The 20,130-nt window shown below is 45.0% G+C and overlaps 1 protein-coding gene across 4 annotated transcripts in view; it reads left to right on the top strand.

Annotated features, from left to right (window-relative positions):
• Positions 1-5,187: 5,187 nt before the first annotated feature.
• RNF217 (ring finger protein 217) overlaps positions 5,188-20,130 on the top strand; it is a 71,074-nt gene continuing 56,131 nt past the window's right edge. For all 4 annotated transcript variants that reach the window (XM_074819200.1, XM_074819199.1, XM_074819202.1 and 1 more), the window contains exon 1: positions 5,188-5,853. In XM_074819200.1, the coding sequence (XP_074675301.1) occupies positions 5,188-5,853 (666 nt within the window). The remainder of the gene's footprint in view (positions 5,854-20,130) is intronic.

Genomic DNA, 20,130 nt, shown 5'->3' with positions numbered 1-20,130 from the left:
TTAAGAAAAAAAAACAGTGTCACAGGTGTAAAGGAGGATTTTGAAGAAGTGTGTAGGACACATCATTCGAAAACAAGAGAAGCATTAAGGAGGATGAATCAAGGTTGCAGGTGCCCTTTAAAAGATGATTTGAGACATTGCTAAGATCTGTTTGAAAAGATCCATAAATTTCAGAAAAGCATTTTCTGTCCCTAGCCCAGATGTGGATAGTAAGCACATATGTGGTCCAAAAGGTTTGATTCATTTAGGCAATGCTTTCTTTGCTGGAAGGAACTCACATACATGAATATATCTATCTTTTAATTCCAGTGATGTGCCAGTGACCACGTTCTCCCAAAGCTTTCTAATGAACTCATATGCAAAAGCTATCTATTAGAATTTCTGGACATACTTTAAAGATACATAGCTATATTTTGAAGGTTGTTCCCATAGTGCTAGATAAAAATAATGGCACAGACTGTTTTCAAAATAAATACTGTAACAATTAAATTAGACACACGTTCTTCCTAATTTAATTAGTAAGAAATTATTCTAGCGCATGCCTTTTTCTAACCTACACTTTCTGTAGAACATACATGACTTTCACCTCACAAAATGAACAGAAGCCCAAGGAGATAACTATATTTTCCTTCTAGCTGCAGAAACTTACTGCATAACTATTAAAACCAAGTACTGTCAAGGATACTTTCTTTTGGGTGTCATAATTCAGATGCTAGGAGGATTCTTCTAGGTGAGTTATATGACTACATCTTCTTTGCCACGTGTATCTCACCTAAATTCGGAACTGCAGATGAAGAAGCTTTAAGAGTTCTGTTCTCACTGGGCAGTCCCAGAAAACCGTTGTCATGACTGCTATACCATTGCCACAAGCATTTGTCACAGAAGGTTATAGATATTTTTGGGTGAAAACTGTCAAGCTAGCACAGCCAGTTTATAACTTTCAAAAGCTGGACCATGTCCAGAGTGTAAGTGGTATATACGGGATGTATTCTGGAGAATGTAAGACAATATATTATATGTGAAGTGTACAATAGTGAGAATTACAAGCATGAGGGGCAAACACGAGTACCTGAATTTTTATTTTGTTTTCAAAATAAACATTTGGTTAAAGACATTTCATAAAATACTCAGAATACATTTGCAATGGTAGGCAAAAGAGATAACGAAAATTGTAAATACGTTGAAAAAACACTTAATAGGAAGATAAAAAAGAACACACAACCCCAAAAGTAAGTTTTACACCCAATGACCCAGTACCATGCTGCCAGTTACTTATTGCTATACATAGTAAAATAAGTCTTCGAATTTCCTCAGAGGCCATCATCATAAGCCCAGAAGAATGAATGTTAATTACTCAACCTAAAAATATTAATTATTTTTAGTAAAAGTAATTTTCATGAAGTCTCAAGAACTACAGCCTTGGGAAATTAAGTCCTCCTTTCATATATGTGTATACACACACATAGATAGATAGATAGATAGATAGATAGATAGATAGATAGATAAATAGATAGATAGATAGATATACATAGCTGGTACAGACAGCACAGCCTGCTTTAGCTCTGCTGTATTGCTAAAAGTATCCAGTTTTTAAATTCACTATAGAACTGCTTCAGTGATTGCATGTAGTAATGAATTCTGCAGTTTGCTTATATGCTACATAGCCTGGTAATTTCTTTTGCTGAAGTTTTATGTGCTCTTTGATTAAAGGAAAGAAAGGAAGGGAGGAAAGGAGGAACTGAGGGAAAATAAGGAAGGATGGAAATTCCCAGGCAATACTTTGTAATATTTTACAAATTGGGAAAAATTGAATCAATTGATGCAATAGCCACCCTAACTTCTTTGTTCAGTGTGAATAACAAAAAAAATCCCTAAATTTCATCACCAGAACTGTGGAAGTCAATTACATTTATTGTTTGCAAATACAATATTGCCTGCCCTGGATCTCAGCTGTGGAATTTAAAAATCAGGCATGAGTAAAAGGACCACCTGTAAACATACCTATTCAAACCACACCCTCCAATAGTTTTAACAAAGAAGAAAAAAATGACAGACTTTGCTGCATTCAGCAAAGGTAAGCAAATCCAGGTTCTGGTGGAGGATGGTGGGTAGAAGTTTCCAAAATAGGGGATCACTGACAGAGAATGAATGCCCTGCCAGCTGCTTCCTCACACTTCATTTGCAGAGCTCAAATGTGTGAATCTCTGTGGAGTTTGACTTGGCCTATATCACAGGGAGAAAAGTAATCTTTCAAGCAAGTAGACTCAGTTCCACACAACTGTGCTCAAACACGACAAAGTTCTCATAAACCAAACAGTTTGAGAAAAAGGTTTATCTCTGCAGGATAATTCATTTTAATCTGTTATCTTATGCAAATCCAGTAGTGCTGCTATCTTTTTCATATCTTCCATAAGGTTTTATTTAAAGTCTAGACATGCTCTACAGAGACTGTAAAATGTGTGGATCTAAAATCGCATTTTAAAACAAGAAGGTTTTAGCAACAGTCATTCTGGATGCAATCTGACTCATGTTTTCTCAAAACCTGGGCAACAGCCAGCCTAAGATACATGGTATAGGCTGTCAGTCAGCAGCAGAGCAGCCTGTTTGGGAACCACACGTTCAGCCCTGTACAGGCTTCTGCTTCATGCACGCAGGCACCTACCAGCAGTGCACTGAGCAGCAGAACCAGCATCCCTCGCTGACCACTTGTTCTCTCACCAGCTCTCTTTGAGAATAAGCAAGTGCCATGCAACACAGCATCCTATTTTGTCCAGTTGTTGGGGGCTTGTGGAGGGTTAGGGTGGTCTTTTTTTGAAAATTCTTCTTCCTTGACGTTGTTCAAATATTAATCTGTGTGAAGGCATGGTGGGAAAGGCAATTGGTACGTACTAGCAGGTCATGTCATGTTTACCTCAGCCCAATATTTCTTTCTGTCTACTACTATATAATTCCATACTTTTTTAATATGTCTGAGGGAATATATACAGAATATGGCAAAGACTTGTTGCAAAGCATATATATATCAAGGAGCCTTGTGGCAGGGAGTGGCAGGGCCCCCTCGCGGGCTGCCAGGCAGGACGTCACCAGCCAGGACTGGTCCCACCATCCCAGCCAGAAGCAGGGCAGGATGGGGGACACGGGGGGCAGGTGGGGCCAGCACATCTGCCCACTGTTTGCAGGCAGGACCAGCAGGACACATGGCCAGGCGCAGGCCGCTGGACCATCCTCAGTCCATAGTCTGGCAGGGCACAGGCAATTCTGTAACTTGTATTTGCCTAACGCTTCCTCCAAGCCAAGTACAATTCGCATTGCTGTCCTGAATTCCCAGCACCATTTTTCCCCTGCTGTGCTTCAGCACATGCATTTCTGAATTAACAGCTGAGCAACATTGCTTGCTTTTGCAATGATGTTGTCTTTCTAGGTTTTTTCTTTGAGCTCCAGCTTCTTGAATGGCAGAGTTGTAGGAAATTCTGATGTTTATTCATTCATTAGAATGAAGTAAGCTCTGGGAGCATCAACTCTAGAGGCTCAAATAAGAAAAGCTAAATAAACATATTGTTTAAAATAAATAATTCCTCTATATGGATTTCCGGCAGGGGTAACCACAGTCTGACATTGCACAAATTCATTCATACTGACTTTCAGGTCAGCTTGGGTCTGAAAGAAATACAGCATTTTCAAGTCGAAGAGCCCCCAAGCTAGAAGATGTCACAGTTGCCACACAGAGCCCGGGGTGCCTCCATTTCCAGCCTTCAGCAGGGCAGGGCCAGGCAGGCTCCCCCTGTGGCTTTCTGGGAGGCTCAGCTCCTCTCCAGAGCACACACACCTTTCAGCGCCACGCAGGGCCCTCCAGAGCTGGGCTGGCCCCACGCAGCGTCCTCGACACCCCGCGCTGTGGGACGGCTGGGGGGCTGCTGAGCTCAAGCACAGAGCCAGACAAATGCATGGAGATGCGCCAGGTCCTATGGGGCCTGCGCTGATGAGCTCACTGGGGTTGGGGTGACAGCACGCGGACACCCCTGGCATCCCCCACTGTTATCTCCCCACTTGCATACCTCCTCCTCTTACTCTAGCTAGCCCAGCCCCATGCCCTCTCATGCAGAGCAACTGGTTAACGTCCGATTAACGCTCTAGACAAAGTTCAGGATGGAAGCTGCCAGGTCCCTGTTATGTTACTCAGCTGCTGCAGGATCAGCTCCATGACATCTGCCCTACGTGATGATGTAGCGATGACATCAAGGTCTGGAGATGCCGCCTTCAAGCAGAGGCTCCGGCATACTGGCAGACTCTCAGAGCAGAACGCACAGAGGTTCCCCTAATCCCCCTAATTGCCAGTACCCAGCCAACCAGATACTATTTTGGACCTACGTGGATCCACCTGGTTTAAATTATTTTTGTGAACGCCACTGTATCGCCTGTTTCCAGTGCGTGGCTCTTACAGCAGCGCTGCTTCTGCTCGTGACGATTTGTTTTCTTCGGGAATGGTTCTTAGCCGGACGCCCACAGTTCGCTCCCCAGACGCTACTCACGGACCACGAAGGCGTTATGAACTTGAAACCGGTGTCTGCATCCCAACGCCCCCCTTTACCCCTCTCCCCGTGCTCCCGAGCAGAAAACGATTCGGGGGAGCGGTGGGGAGCGCTGCCGCCGCAGCAGGAGGAGAGAAAGGCGCGGGGGGGGCGGGGAGGTGCCGGCCGGTCCCCGGTACCGGCACACGGCGGAGGGGCGGACCCGGGACGGGGAGCGGGGGGCGGCCGGGCCGTGCGGGCAGGCCCGCGGTGTTTACGGCTGAATGAGGGGCGAGGCCAAGGAGCTGCGTCAGAGCGGGGCGGGAGGGGCGGGCGCCCGGCGGGGCGGCCGCCGCAGGCGGGGGGCGGGGACGTGTGGGGCGGTCCGGGGCGGCTGCGGGGCGCGGCCGGGCGCGCTGCCCCGCGGCACCAGCGGCGGCTGCCCGCGTCCTCCCGGGTATGGGGGTCGGGCTGCGGCCGAGACCCCGCGGGCGGCGCTGAGCACCCGTCGCGGCCTCCCCCGCAGCCCCGCAGGGAGGAGGCCGGGCGGCCGGCGCCCGCGGGCGGGCGGGCGGGCGGCGCGGGGCTCGGCGCGGCGGGCCGGGGCTCGGGACCCGGAAGCAGAAGCGGGGCCGGGAGGCGGCTGGATGGGAAGGAGCGGCGGCGGCGGCGGGCGGCGATGGGGGAGCAGCAGAGCTCGCTGAGCGCCCCGCGGGCGGCCGCCGCCGCCGCCGTCGCGCCGCCCAGCCCGGCCGGGGGTCCGCGGGAGCCCGGCCCGGAGGAGCCGCCTTCGCCGCCAGAGGCGGCCCCGGGCGGCGGGGCAGCCGGGCCGGGGCGAAGCGGGGAGCCGCCGCCCGCCGCCGGCCCCGAGCGGCGAGGGGCTGAAGGAGAGGAGGAGGACGACGAGGAGGAGGCGGCGGCCGGGCCGGAGCAGCCGCCGGCCGCCCTGGCGGAGGAGGGGCCGGGGACGGAGGGGGGCAACGGCCGCCGCCGCCCCCCTCGGCGGCACGTGTACTGCACCGTCTACTGCGTGGAGAACGACCGGCCGGCGGCGGCCCCTGCCTCCCCCCGCGGCGGCCCAGACGGCGGCGGCCCAGGCGTGGGGCAGCCCCCGGGGCGGCGCGGGGTGGCGGCGGGCAGCGACCCGCTGTCGGCGGGCGGCAGCATCGAGGTGGTGGACTTGTACCTGCTGCCCGAGCCTTTCTCCGGGCTGATCGCGGGGGAGTTCGGGCCGCTGCTGGTGCTGAGCTGCCGCGTGTGCCTGGAGGAGAAGCCCATCAAGCCCCTGTCCTGCTGCAAGAAGGCGGTGTGCGAGGAGTGCCTCAAGCGGTACCTCAGCTCCCAGGTACGGCCCGGCGGGCGCTGCTGTGTTGCGCTGAGCTGGGGTGGGGTGGGGGGGGGACACGGACACCGTTGGACGGTGCGGCCGCCGCCCAGGCCCACCGCGTTGCCGGGCGTGAGGCGCCGGCTTGAGCATCGCTCCGGGCCCGGCCCCGCGGCTTGCGCGCCTGGCGAGTGGAGCTCCGGTGGGGTGGCGCGGCGTGGGAGCCTCGCCCGTCCCGCACGGGACGCGTTTGGCAGCCGCCCGCCTGCGAGCTGCTAATTTATTGACCGTTTGTTCCCGAAGCGTTTGCGCGTTGTTGCGCGGCCTGTCGGGTTGGTCACTTCTACGTTTGCCAGGCTCGTCCCGTCTTTTAAAGGCTTTTCTCCTCGAACTCTCAAACTCGTGGGGTTCCGTGGCTGGCACCGCTTTCCCTTAAAGAGAAGTGCAAAGGGTGACGGGGAACGGCGCTTGGCGCCGGCAGCCGCCGCTGGGGCGAGTCCGGGAGCTGGGGCCGGGCCTTTCGGTCGCCGCCCCGCAGCCCCTCGGCCCGCCGGGCGGGTCCGGTACCGGCGGGCCCTCGGTGCGGGAGCGGCCGGTGCCTCTGGGAGCGCGTTGCCTTTGGTGTTGCGCCAGGTACGAGAGGTTAAAATAGTGTGTGTGGGGGGGGTATCTCTGTGACTCTTCGTGAAGAATCACAGTTGCGACAGTAAACAAGAACAACTTTGGGGGGAAAAAAACCCCACCCAAAACACAACAGTTTTACCATTCCGGGCAGATAGCTGCTCGTCCTGGGCAGATAGCTACGCCCGTATAGGCAGCTTGTATCTTCATCGCTGTTTTGTCAGTCGGAACTACTGTTTCGAACCGAAATCAGCAGCTTGAAAGCAAAGCTCTGTCTTTGCTAGTGTTTTTAGTAGCTAGTTTAGCATCACAAAACACTCGTGTATTGTTTTTGCCGCTAGTGTAGGCATACCCTAAACCCAGAAGAGCAATGGGAGAAGTATGGGTATATGGGAAAGACAAAACCAGGTAGCCTTTGCTTACCGCCTTTATGTTTTTATTCAATGGAAACTTCAGTGGAGACGAGCTGGTAGAATGAATTTTTACACCTGTTGGGGCAGGGAGTCGTGCTTCCCACTGGACAGGATGGATGGCTACAGCTACCCCCACACACTAAAAATAGTTGTCAGGCTGTTGTGACCAGGGAACATTTCACTCCTTGGAAATTGCACGTTCTGGCTGAAGTGAAGCTCCTCTCCAGGCATTGGTAGCCTATGTAGCATTTACTAGTGCTGGTAGCTTTTGGTCTGGCTAACAGTAAACTCACTAGCATTTTTATGGACCACCTTCGTTATGTTTAGGTAACAGGGAAGGGCTTAACATGGGAACTGATGAATGGGAGAAGCAGAGTTGTGTTTTGTATGTCTCCTGTAGCACTGAAACTCAGGAACACTTCCTGAGTCTTCTCAAGACTTTGTGCACAGAGCCCAGGATGGTTTGGCTTGCAGTTAAGTGATGGACTGGAAACTCTCAGCAAGTTTTTAGAGTATATTGCCAGTGTATGTTTGTGCCACCTTTGTATTTGCTACTGAGGTCATGTGTCGGAATATTGTCTTGCTTTGAAGCTGGAAATTGCAAAGTGGTGTGATGTCAGGGTGGTCATCTCTAGCTTCTGCAGATGCCTGCAGCCTGTTCTACAAGTTGACATGATGAATTGTGGTAGTTCCTCCCCATTAAAACAGGTGGTAAAATATTTCAAGGAATGGTCAGGCAGGGTCGTTGGTAACGACCTCAGATGCTGAAGTTCAAGTGTCCGCAGCATAGGCATAAACACTGAATTGAGTTATCTAAGCCCCTTTTTTAAAAAATTAGTGCTGAATAAGAGGTGGGTTTAGGGTATAATTTATCTAAAAGAGTTGAAATGCCACTAGATGTGCCTGTTTTGTCCTGTTTCCTTTGAGTAAGAAGGGGTGTAGGATCTTAGAGGGTTTGAGAAAAAATTGTATCGGAGTAAGATTCTGTCCAAACCTAAAATTGGTTCTGTATTAGCTGTGAGCTAAAGCGATGCAGAGTAGCTTACAGTGATCTCTGGAAGTTATGTGATCCAGTATCTGAACATGTACTGAAGAACTCTTCTGCCTGGTTCAGGCTGGACTCTTGGATGATGATCCAGCAGCTTGGTGGCTGGGAACCAGCTATATGCCTCATGAAGTGGGTTTAGCATTGGCCAGCTGGTGGATGTATATGCAGGGATTCACAGAAGCCGCTACTATTGCTAAGCACTCTGCAAAGCTTATCCCAGCAGCTATTAGAAGGTCTGCTTGGCTGATAGCCATGTGGGTACTTACTCCTGTGCACAGAAAATGGGGCAGGGATACAGATGCAGAGGAGGGGATGTCTGCAGGCGGGCATGCTGGTCTTGGAGGGAGATTCACAGAGCACTTCTGTGAGCACATTGTAACAGATGCTGTTATGACCAGGCAGAATTTTAGTTGTTTGATAAATCTGTTCAGAGAAAAAGGAAACAAAATACCTTCAAACAGTCCAATGTGTTCTTCCCCTATCTTTCTTTTTTGAAAAGAACAGGAAAGTGATATTTCTTTGAGAAGAACAAGAAGTGATGTATCTTTCCTTTGTGCTGTGGAAGGACCCTGTGACTCATCCTGAGGAGAGAGAAAAGGCTTCTTCTCCATGTCAGTTGTAGGAATTTCTGGGAAGGGTGAGTGGAAAGGCAGTATAGGACAAATAAAGCTGCCTTTCATCTTTGAGACTTAACACTTCATGTAGCAAAGAATAAAAGAAAATTTACCAAAAGTTCAAAAGAAGTAAATGTAGAAAAGCTGTTTCTGTTTGAAAACTTTAAAAGATTTTCCAGTTGGATACGGTCAGCTTAATTTAAGAAGGTACCTGAAATTGGAAACAAACAAAAGCAACCAAAACCAAAAACCTCAAGCAGCAATATGCATTGTTTAGATCTGGTTTCCTTGTCAGAGAAGTAGCCATCTGTGCCCTTTGTTTGAGAGGACACTGGCTGACTACTCTAAGTCTCTAGAGAAGCAGTGGTCTTTCATGCTGAAAATGTGGAGTATGTTGGCATAAGTATAACGCTTAAAGCAATTCATGTTGCCTTTAATGTCTGTTTTCCCACTGAAGAAAGCTGGATTTGTGATGATGATGGCTTTGAGATTTCTGAAATGATGCTTAATGGAGTAGCAAAGTAAAAACCCTGTTAATGCACTCTTCCCTCTTCTATGCAAACACATAGCAGCATCAAAACTTCTGCCTTGGAGCCCTTTATAGATCAGAAAATCAACTGAAATTTTAGGCATTGTTGAAAAGAAGATTATTCAGATGAAAATACTCCCAACTGCAGTGTTTGCTCATAGTGTTACCGGCACGCTGGAAAATGAGGGCAGTTGATTCGGGAATGTCATATCTGAAGGTCCTTAGAGGTCAAATCCAGTCTTTCTTATCACCCACACCTTGCTGCATAATTCCTTTCAAAGATTTAATGGCTGGGGCAGAAGCTTAGCAGGTGAGCCTTGAGTGCCCAGTCTGATCTGGAGCTTGTCTTTTGGTAACTTGCATAAATCTACCTCTGCCTCAATTTAGCTATTCTTTCTCCTGGCCTAATACTTGCAGACCCCTAAGGGCTTTTCAGGGTCTGACTATGACCAGTTTACCATTCACCAAAAAATTTCTATGACTTTGTTCCCTTGGACCTGGAGAAATTGAGGGAGAGATAGATATGGGTGATGGGTTAGTATGAAAGAGGTTGTGACTCTTGCACCTCAGGACCTGGTGTGGGTCCCACAGAGCCTGGATCGGGTCCCAACAAGCCCTGTCTGCAGGAATCGATGCAGCCCAAAGCTGTTCTTTGTTCTTATGCTTAGTCATGAACGTAAAACAGATGAGGCTGAAGAGTGTGAATGTTTGAAATGTCAGTGCTCTTCCAGGACTGTGCTCACAGAGGCCATCTCCATGGGCTCTCAGGTATGTGCTGAGTTGAGGTTGGGGTCAGAAGGGTTGAAGAACTGCTCCCCTTTTGCCTAGGAGCTGTGGGCTTCTATGCTCGTGCATCCAGCATACAAGCTGGGGATAGGGGATAAGAACTGGGGAACTCAGTCTCACAGATGTAATACTGCATTCACATCTCCTTCACTTCCCATCTTCCTTTCCATTTAACATGGCACCAGACCCGGGTTGTTCCAGAAACTGTGTGCACACACAGGTTTGCTAAATGAGTGATTCACTTCGTAACCTTTCCTGGCTGCTTGTACATCTGAGTCAGAGGGAGTATTTGCATGCGGTTTTGCTTTTCGTCCATTTGTGTGTCCGGGTTGGGGATGGGGTTTGTTCAGAAATTTTCTTCAGAAGTAAACAAATAGGTATGGGAAGCATTTTGACTTAAGAGGGAGAAGACCTAAAGTTTACATAGTTTTTACTATTTAACTTATCCTGGACTGGTAAAGAGGCTAAGGTTTATATGTGTTTTCTCATCTCCCTAATCTGAAAACCTGACAAGTGCTATTCAGAACAACAATCTCCTCACTTTTCAGCAAGTATTGACTAGACCAAAATAACATTTCCTGCCTCCTAACATCTGTAAAGTACAGTATGTTCTCTAATAAATATTTGAAACTATATATATATATGTAATTGTATCTATACTTGTTTCACTTTTCCTATAAAGTGACTGTAAAAGTTTTACAGAAACCTTGGTCATTTGACTGCCTGTGTGCAAATCGGGAAACTTGATAGTCCAGTTTTGATCCTGTGCTCATTAGTGAAGCTTTATTTTGTAAATCTTGTAATTCTCTTGGGGCAGTCATTCTTATATTAAAGGACTTTGGGTGACTTAGTTTAAACAGCATACTATATTCTCTATCGGATATTATGGTGCTTTAATCATAGGAACCCTAGTGAGATTAGTGGCCATGAGTAAATTGGAAGGGATTGTTGGGGGTGGAGAGGGGCCACATCCAACAGCGTTTTGTGCATGTCTGGTTTTGGTGGGACTAAAATCCTGCTCTTCTCTCCTGAGCATGAAATGTGGGGATTGTCTTCCCTCTGCCCAGGACCTGTTACCGGTCTTCCTCTGTGAGCTGAGATCTTGGTTTTGACCCCTTTCTTTTCTCTGCGTGATCTCTTTCTGGAAGACCTGAAGAACAAAACAGCAGTTACAGATGGGATTTTTGTGGGGAATGTGATTATAAAGCCACGTAGCGAAGAGGAGAATTTAGGAGCAGGCTGTATTGCCTAAAACCTAGTACTGGCTTGGAGCTGGAGGCACTTGACACCTGTGTGCCTCTTCAGGTGTCTGATGGTATCATATAAATGATACACCTTCAAAGCTGTAGTCTGGTTGCTGATGAAAACCAGCCAGCAGAAATGTAGACACCAAGTGCTGAATCATCTGATGGTTAATGAGCTGGTTGTGCCCTGAGTCAAACCAGAGCTCAGAAGGGCCACTGTCATTCAGTGGGGGAGAAGCTCTGTGTTTGCAAGGATTATTAATCCAAAAACACACACTGATGCTAGCTAGTGAGTTGCTAGGACAACTTCAGACTGGCTACCAGAAGGTGATGGCAGGGTGAATGATCACCCTCCAGCTGACGTTGCAAGAACACAAAAGTTTCCAGAGGAGGAAGAGGGGTGCGGGAGGAGAAAAGAATATATTACTGGTTAGATTACAGGCTTTCTAAACCAAACCAGCCACTTCAGCCACTGTAAGGCGGCTGTGTTCCTGAGTAGAAGGAGGAGGAGGAGACAGACCTGGTCCATCAGCTGTGAGCAGCCTGTAAGCTGCAGGAGCACCTAAGCTTCTCCTCTGTCATGTTCAGCAAACAGCTTCTGAAAGTCTGTCCTGTTCTCCTGACGTGTTGTATGCAGTGCCAGTGCTGAAATGCTGCTTCGTAGCCAGCTGCCCAAGGGTTACTGTCACAGTTCAGAACAACACCCAAGTACCTTTACATTTGTAAGCATCAGTCTTTAAAGTTGACTAGGTGTATAGCTGGCTTTTAGTCCCTCTTGAATGCTTGTTGAAGGATCCAATTTGGGCTGAAACTTAAGTTTGGAACAAAGTTTTACAAAATCAAGCATTGCTGGAAATACTTTAAATTCTTTTTAAAGAAAACTAATTTTGAGCAATGTTCTTGAGTGATAATACTGCCTGGTTGTCCTAGTGTGTGTACGCCTAGATAAATACTCTGGCGACATACCACCACTTTGCATGGTATGTTTGTTGCCTGCATAGAAGTAGCTTCAAGCTTACTCCACATGGACAGCTAAGACTTCCTCTTGTTTGGAAAAGTCTTTGTCAGATGTAGGGCTGTAATATGTGGCCATTATTTCTTAGCCATGCTGTTATGGAGCGAAGGGGAAAAAGAATGGCTGTTCTTATAGCTGAGAAGATTTCTGTTAAAACTCTGATCTGTAAGATCAGAGATGTTTGGAATGGAAAAGATGGTGTCACCTTTGAACAGCTGCAGGGAGGATTTTGCTAATAGGGGAAAGCCTGAATTCCTGCAGTAAGGATAAATGTTGTCATGAAATTGTTGGTAGTGAGGGGTGAAGGTAAATGGTGAGTCCTGCAGTGGTGCCATGAATTTGTTGGTGTTGATAGTAAAGTTGATTTTGAAGGGTAAAGACTTCCTGTGGATGTGAAATTGCAGCGGGAGGTGAAGGAGAACTGGTTTTCTTTTAGCTTGGGTTGAAATCTAATATTGAAAATGTGGAATTTCTGTGAAGCAGAAGCCCTGCTTGTCAGCTGCCTCCCATAGCCCGTGTGTTGCATCTTGCTGGTCTGTCTGTGGTGTTGGCATTGGGGACCATAGACAGGCTGAGCTGTGGGGAGATTGTCTGCCATGTGCCTTCCCTCCCACTGCTCCCACCAGCTGTTCCCAAGAGCTACCAGGCACAGGTGTGGACTCAGTCCAGGAATTTTAAAGTGAAATGAGTTGAAAACTGAACTGTTGGGTTTTAATTACCCAAAGAAAGAGAAATGAAGGAGTTAAATGGGGGTTGGGAAGGCCTTCAGCTCACCTCTGCCCCATTCCTCTGTTTCTCCACCCAGAACAACTGTTCTTCCAACTGCTCTGGGGCCTCTTGGCCCTTCATTCCTCTCTTCTTCTTGTACAAATATCTTGCTTCCTGCTGTATAAACCAGCCAGGCTTGCGGAAAGTACGTATCTTACGTGGCCAGGATGTATGTATGTTGTCAAAATGATTAAGAGTGGTAAGGGATGCAAGTTCTTTAAAGGAATTTAAACTGGTGAAGAAGTGCATTACTTACCCACCCAGTTACACTGGTTTATCTGTCTTTCAGTATGCTTTAGATGCTTGCGCTTAGGTTTCTCTTGCCCTTTTTTTAATACATTCTTTACGAATTATATTTTTTTTAAAAAAAGTCCTTGTCTATAGGATTTTATTAGCCAAATACCTGTGACTTTTTCTAGTGTATATAAAAAGGGACAAATTTGTCTAGTGATGAAGAGGCTATTTAACTTTTGAGTCCATTTTTAAGTACTCGAAAAATTTTTGATAAGGCAAAGAAATTAATTTTATTTGGAAGGTAATGTGAACATTAAAATAACAGCATTCCTGTTGAATAGCCAGTTCTTAAATATATTTTTTTCTGCTGTGGCACGCATACATTAAGCAACTGCTCTCACAAGGCTTATTTACCTATACAATAAATGTAAGTGAAATAGAAAAAATGGAAAAATGAATTCAAGACTTTACTAGTAGAGAAGAGAACTTTATGGATCTTGGTGCAAAAGGTCAGAAGTTTAACAGTAGTTTAAGCCAGATTTGGAACTGAACCTAAAACGTTTTAGAGTCCACATTTACCTTAGTAGCTACCTCACTGCTTCAGTTTAAGATTGGTGTATATTTTCATTGACAAGCTTGTTGGTATGTATCGTTGCTCCTGTTTATTTACCTAATTGTGAGAAAGGCTATGCACTTCCTAGATTACAATGTCATTAGAAGACAAAGAAATTTCTAAAGCTATCCAACTTCCTTTTCCTTATGAGCTTGTGGGTAGACAGTTGTGCACTTATAAAATGGCAAATATCTCTTATAAGGAATATCAGATTGAAATAATAATAATAAAAGTACCTCTTCCCTTCTGTGAACTTTTTTCCTCAGTGGTGTTTTTATTAAGTACAGTACAAACTATATTGGATATTGTAGTGGAAAATAGAAGGGGCAAAGTTCCACTTTGTCAAGCCTAGCCATGCTGATACCATTGTGTATGTTGTTTTCTACTACTAACACATGGCAGCAAAGGCAAGTACCTCTCTAGTTTAATTGGTTTGACTCCCTGATCTTGTAGGAATGGTGGTGTATCAGCTTGGGGGTGTAGGATGGGGATCCGAATGACTGTCCCTTTAGCTTGTAGGAAAGGGAAGTCCTATCCAAACTGTACAGCTGTGTTGTGGCTCTGTGGGGTTGCTCACACAATGCAAGGAAGGAAGAAGAGCAAGAAGAAGATTGCCAGGATGGGAAGGGCTTGGTGATGTTGTAAGAATCAGTTTGGCCCAGAAAGTGGGCTTGCTGAGGGTAAGCTTTCATAAAACAAAAGGGAATCATGAAGACTGGTGGCCTTCCTGTGTATAAGGTGGATCTTTGGCCTGTGTTTAAACTTGCAGTCAAATACTGGCTAGTTATTCTGGTAAATGGGGGCCAGAAATTGAAACTGGACTAGATCTATTTCTGGTTTCTTACTGGATGGGACCAGACAGGAGATAAATCTAACCTTAAAAAGGGGAAAAAAAAATAGATTTTAAACACAGTTTAAAGTATAGAACTCCCAGGAAAGGAATGGGTTGGTGTTTTATTGGACTGCTGGAAGACTTTCATACCTTACAGGCAGCAGAGAGGGGTGGGGCAGGTGAGGGCAGTGTGCCATCTGTGACACGATTACAGAGGCGCTGTGAGAGGTGCCACTTTCCTGAGCAAGCAAAAAGAAGTGCTTCACTATTGTCAGGACTATTGCTGCTGTGTGTGGGCAGAGAAATGGTGGGGGAGGGCTTCTTAATGCTTTCAGCTATTTTAATATTGCTTGCTGTGTGAATGCTTTGGGGAGAGGACACTTTATGCCTTTCCGTTCCAGCACACCTGTGCAGTGCCAGGTATAATTTGTCTGCTTAGAGGTACTCCTTTAGAGGCCTTATGGAAGCAAGTATGTAGACTGCTCAGTGCTTTTTCAAGTGCATGTGCAGCTCAGTTGTGCAATAGCTTGGAAACTCTGCTTAGTTAACTTTAAGGTATTAACGTACGGCTTAAAAAGGGGAAAGAATGTGCAACTTAAAAGTTTTTTGGAATCAACGGATCCACAGAAGAGCAAACGTGCCCTGTGGTATTTAGATGCCAAGTGTTGCATACCAACCACAAAATGTAGATGTTAGGAGTCCAGGCAGAATTATGATGGTAATAGTATATTTTATTGTGGTGAACTACTCAGATTAAGGCAGAAGATCAGTTGTAAAACACTGCAGTTCTGTCTAAATGTTGTTGCTGTTAGACACTTATGGGTATTGACACATACATGGCCATCTAAACATCATAGTGGCCATTGCGTTATGTGAAATGCGTTATTAAAATCTAGATATTTCAGAGTATGCACATATCTGTGGTCCCTATTTTCCTTATACAGGGGCAGTGGAAATTAAGCAGCCTCAAAATTTTCACCCATTTGTATAATGGAAAGCAGATTCAGTCTCACTTCTGGTGTATTTCTAAGTAACGCTTAAAGAGTAATTTTCAAACTTCTGAAGATGCCCATTCTTTCCAGGCATTATCGGGAGTCATAACTTTATATTAAATTACTAGCATCTTCCCAGTATCTAAGATTTAAACCTTCCTTGCAGTGAGTTGTGACTATTATTGATGGACATTTCTGAGTGCTTTTGCCTCAGTGAAGTAGGTATTTCATGTGAAGGCTTGATTTGTCATTCCTTTTGTGAGAGTAACTCAGCAAATCCTGCCTGAAGTATCCCAGAGTGTAGTGCTTCATGAGGACCTCACCCAAGTGAAGACAGGTAGTCAGACAAGACCAGGCCATCGCTTCTGGTAAGTTAAGGATCTGAAATGAGTTCTGGATCTCATTCTTTTTCTTTCTATATCAAGAAAAGCAGACCTTGTCTAAAGCTGAAGGTCTGTGGTCATTTTAGCTAGCAGTGCTGCTCATCCCAACCTGCAACTTGTTCCCTACTGTTTCTGCATCATCTGATCCACTATCAGAAAAAAATTATCTGGTTTAAAAGTAACCTTTAACAACCATTTTTTTAGCTTTTTTTTTGTCTTATCCACTTCCTAATTGTTTCATGCACACAGCGTGCAAATGTTTATTCCACCACAAGGTGGTACTGAATAAAGTCTCCATGACTAATCAGAGCCGTTTATTTTGGCAACTGCAACAGCCTGTTGGAACAAAACGATTGAAAAGGCAGCGTGAGGCAAGGGGACATAACGTGTTCAAGATGACAGCACGTGGAGGTTTTCATTTGAGCTCAATGAAATCAAACCAGCAATTTGGTCCTGTTGCTGCATCATTTCTGTCTGGATTGTGAAAGAGGAAGTCACAGTTTATCCAGCGCCTGAAGGTGCGTCTGCACCCGCAGCTCTTGGTCAGGCCTGGTGGCATGGTTCAGAGTATTTCTCTGAGCTGCTCACAGCCCAGGCTGGTACCCGCTAGTCCTGTCTCTGCTGCCTGTGTCGTTATTAAATAAGAAGCTCTCAACTAGCTGGAATTTTAAAGCATCCCTAAGTGTTTTATAACACACAACAGATTATTCCAAAGGCTGTTTTTACCAGTGAAGTTTTTCATGTGAATGTTCTTGCAGATGAGGAACCTCTTTTTTGATCTTGCTTGTTTCAACAGCTTTAGTTTGCTGCAGCCAAGCAGTACCAAGTATGATAATTATTTTCTTGAGATTTTTCCTGCACCAGAGAGCTCTCAAAAGAAGTTCCTTATTGCTCCTTATGTGTTTGAATAACAAGAGAAAAGATGCAGAGCTCAAAATGATACAAGGATTTTGAGGGTTTATTGTGTGGGTTGAGGGGGCCAGGTTTTGTTTTTGTGCAAAGGCACAAAATGCCTGAAGACTTGCAAGATATGATGCTACTTAAAAATGCACAACAGAACAAGGTACAGGATTTTCATGGAAGAACTGGTATGCATCATCTTGAGATCTTTGCTGGTGGAGGTTCTTTTTAACTTGGTCATACAGTCTCTTGGTACAAGTACAAAAAAACTAAACTTGTTTTGAAGATGAAACCAAAATCAATTCATTGCTATTCCAGTATATTCTTTTCCACTCTAATTGACTTTCTGTGGTTTTTGTAGGTGTATTGCTTTTGACCCATAAAAGTTTTAAGCCTTATTTTACAATAAATATAGAATTCTTTTAAGATGTATGTAATCCACACTTACAGCATGTGTATTGGTGTGAATGGGCTGTAACTACAGCTTTCACAAGCTAGAAGCATGTTTCTTAGTGAGAAGCATTGAGATGTTTGGGGGAAGGGAAGGAGGCAAGGACAGAGTCCACCCTCCTTGCCTCAGTAATGGAACTGGCACCAGATGCTAAGTTTTCTGATACTGGCTTACCATTTAGCTTCTTTATTGAGTTTTGATCTAGGAGAATTCTGTTTTATCAGTCCTTATGGTGAAAAGAAAGAGTAAGGAAGTGGGTTTTTGATGATTTTCATTTTTCAAGTAGGAGCTCATCTGTCTGTTGTAATGTTAGTAGGAGACAACAAATCTGGGTTAATGACAACAGATTATGTGAGTGGCTAATAATGATGGAACCACTAAAAAGGTGAATGCAATTTGAGGATGTAGTAGAGGAGAGCAATGAGGTTGTCGTATGTGGCGAGGCTTTATTTGGAATCTCAGGCACCAGGGTTTAAGAAGAATGTCAGGAACCAGGAAGGACCACAAGGAGAAAAGTGCTGTCGCGTAGATGCGGAACTTTATTTTAACATAAGGAGAACTGGGAGGAGAAATGACTGTGCTCTCTAAGTACAAGAGGGGGTAAGTTGGGTAGGCACTTCTAAAGAAGTTTTGGCACAATGCGAATTATAAAAATTGCAATAAATTAAGTTAGGCTAGAAATCAGCATGAGCCTATATGTTTGGGATAGAAGGGAAGGACCTGGGAGAGCCATTCCAGTCTCAGAATTTGAGAAGAAGGACACTGTATCTGAGTGGTTCTCAAAGCCAGCACCTTTGCTGCTGCCAAAAAAAGACTCGCTATGTGGCGCCATTATGTGCTGAATTTGGCCTGGTTGGATGGAAAGGCCCCTGCACTTCTCAGTGTGCTCTGATGAGAAGCTTGAGTCCAATGAGGAAACGGTAAAAGAGTTCTATTGTCTTTATTTTTTTAACCATTGAAAATGGCAAAGGATTTTCTAATGCCCAACGTGTACCTGCAAGCAGTGCACTTCACACCATGCTTTGTATCTGGCATTTTTTGGTCTGTAAGGAATCTGAAGTCAAATGTTTCACACTGTTTTTAGGAGAAATGGCTTTTAAATAAATTTCAAAACTGCATTTTTCAGACTGTTTTGGTTGGAAATGGCTCTGATTCAGCCAGATCAATCTAAGTGGTTCCCTCCCTCTGCTGGCATTGCCATTACCTGAGTTGACCTAGGCTATAGAGGATGCCTTTGAAATAACTCTCCAAGGGAATTCATGCAGGCTGTTGTATAAAGAAACTTATGAGAGAAAGAACAATTAGAAAAGACCAGTGATTGTTTTAGTTTCCACAGATTGCTTTTACATGAAAACAATGAACTGAATAGATGGTTAAGGTACCAAAGAAAAGCTATGTAACACTGGAAAACAGTCTCTGAAATTGGGTGGTTTGGGTGTGGGGTTTGTTTTGAAATTTTTTTTTTTTTTTGTGAAACTACAGTTACCAGTTGGGTGAACATGCTGTAAATTACTGGAAGGTGGTAGCTGGTTGTTGTTGAACTTCCTTGTCTTCCTGTTAGTCTTTAGGTTAGCTGTATGCTTCACTTGACAGGCTGCAGCATCATCATTCTGGATTTAAGTCCTGATGTCTCATTCTAAGGTTTTTTTTCCTTCCAGTTTTTGATAACGATATCTGGCAAATTTTATGGAAGGATTTTAGCATCCTTAAAGTACTTGTGTTGGCTGCCAGGTAGTTTTCTGGTAGCTCGAGGTGGTTTGCAAGGTGATTTATTGGGGATTCTGGTGAAATCCATCCTGGCTCTGTGCCTGACCTGGTGTACACAGGGAGGGCTTTGCTGCTGAGATGCAATAAACATTGAGTTTCTGTATTCATCACAAAATATATCTGCAAGCTGGCTGAATTAACTTGTTGAAGCTGTTGTGCTCTTTACAGCTGTTACATGCAGAAGCTAGATCCACAGGGAAAATGAACAAATCTTGCACAAAGGTAGAGGCTGTGTAGCCAAGCACGTCTTATGTATTTAATGTCCTATATGTGTTTGTACCTGTGAAGACTGTAGCATTAAAGACTATTTTTATTCAATTCCTGTTAAGTTAGGTTTATACCAGACTAAACTGGTCTTCTGCAGGGTTTTAGCTTCAAGTATTGTCTCCGAGTTCACTAGTGAAGTCTGTCTGGAAAGATAAATTTCATGGAAGCAGTAATTGATTTAATTTTTGGCTCTGAAATCAGTACCAGGCACTAATCTGATCATGACAAACCTACTTCTGGATTCGAACAAACCTTACACAAACATGAAGACTGATATATACTGACACCAGCAAGCATTGAAACTTGAAAAATATTTCTGAAAGGTGTATGATTTTTAATGAATTACTTCATATATGTAAGTCATGGTGGAAAAACTGATGAGAACTATATCTGGAATATATCAAATAGTAGTATATATTGTGTAATGGTCTATTGAGACACTTGAAAAACGCAGAAGTACTGCCCAAGGAATAATAAAAGGTAAATGAAATGAGGTAAATGGCTGGCTGATACGTATTTTGAGTGGGTTATAAAACCTTTATTTATGGCAGGAAGTTGAGCTTCTTCAAAAGGTGTATGCTTATCTAATGAGTGCTCTAAAGATCCTGGAGAGTGACCTCTGTTCTCACCAGCTTCCAACTTTTGCTCTCTTTCTTCTTCCCTTTCCTGGATGAGCTTCCTTCCCACTTTCAGGAGCTTTTTAAAATGGTATTTCCTTTGCATAGCAATCCTTTTGCTTACAGTATTTGCAGTTGTGTCCTGAAAAAGTAGAGATTTATACAGCTTAAGACTAACTTGGTCACATTATTTATTATTTATCA

Source organism: Strix aluco, chromosome 3 (genome assembly GCF_031877795.1).
Source record: "Strix aluco isolate bStrAlu1 chromosome 3, bStrAlu1.hap1, whole genome shotgun sequence".
Lineage (NCBI taxonomy): Eukaryota > Metazoa > Chordata > Aves > Strigiformes > Strigidae > Strix > Strix aluco.
The sequence above is the reverse complement of the archived record's forward strand: the minus strand, read 5'-3'. Positions and strand labels throughout refer to the sequence as shown.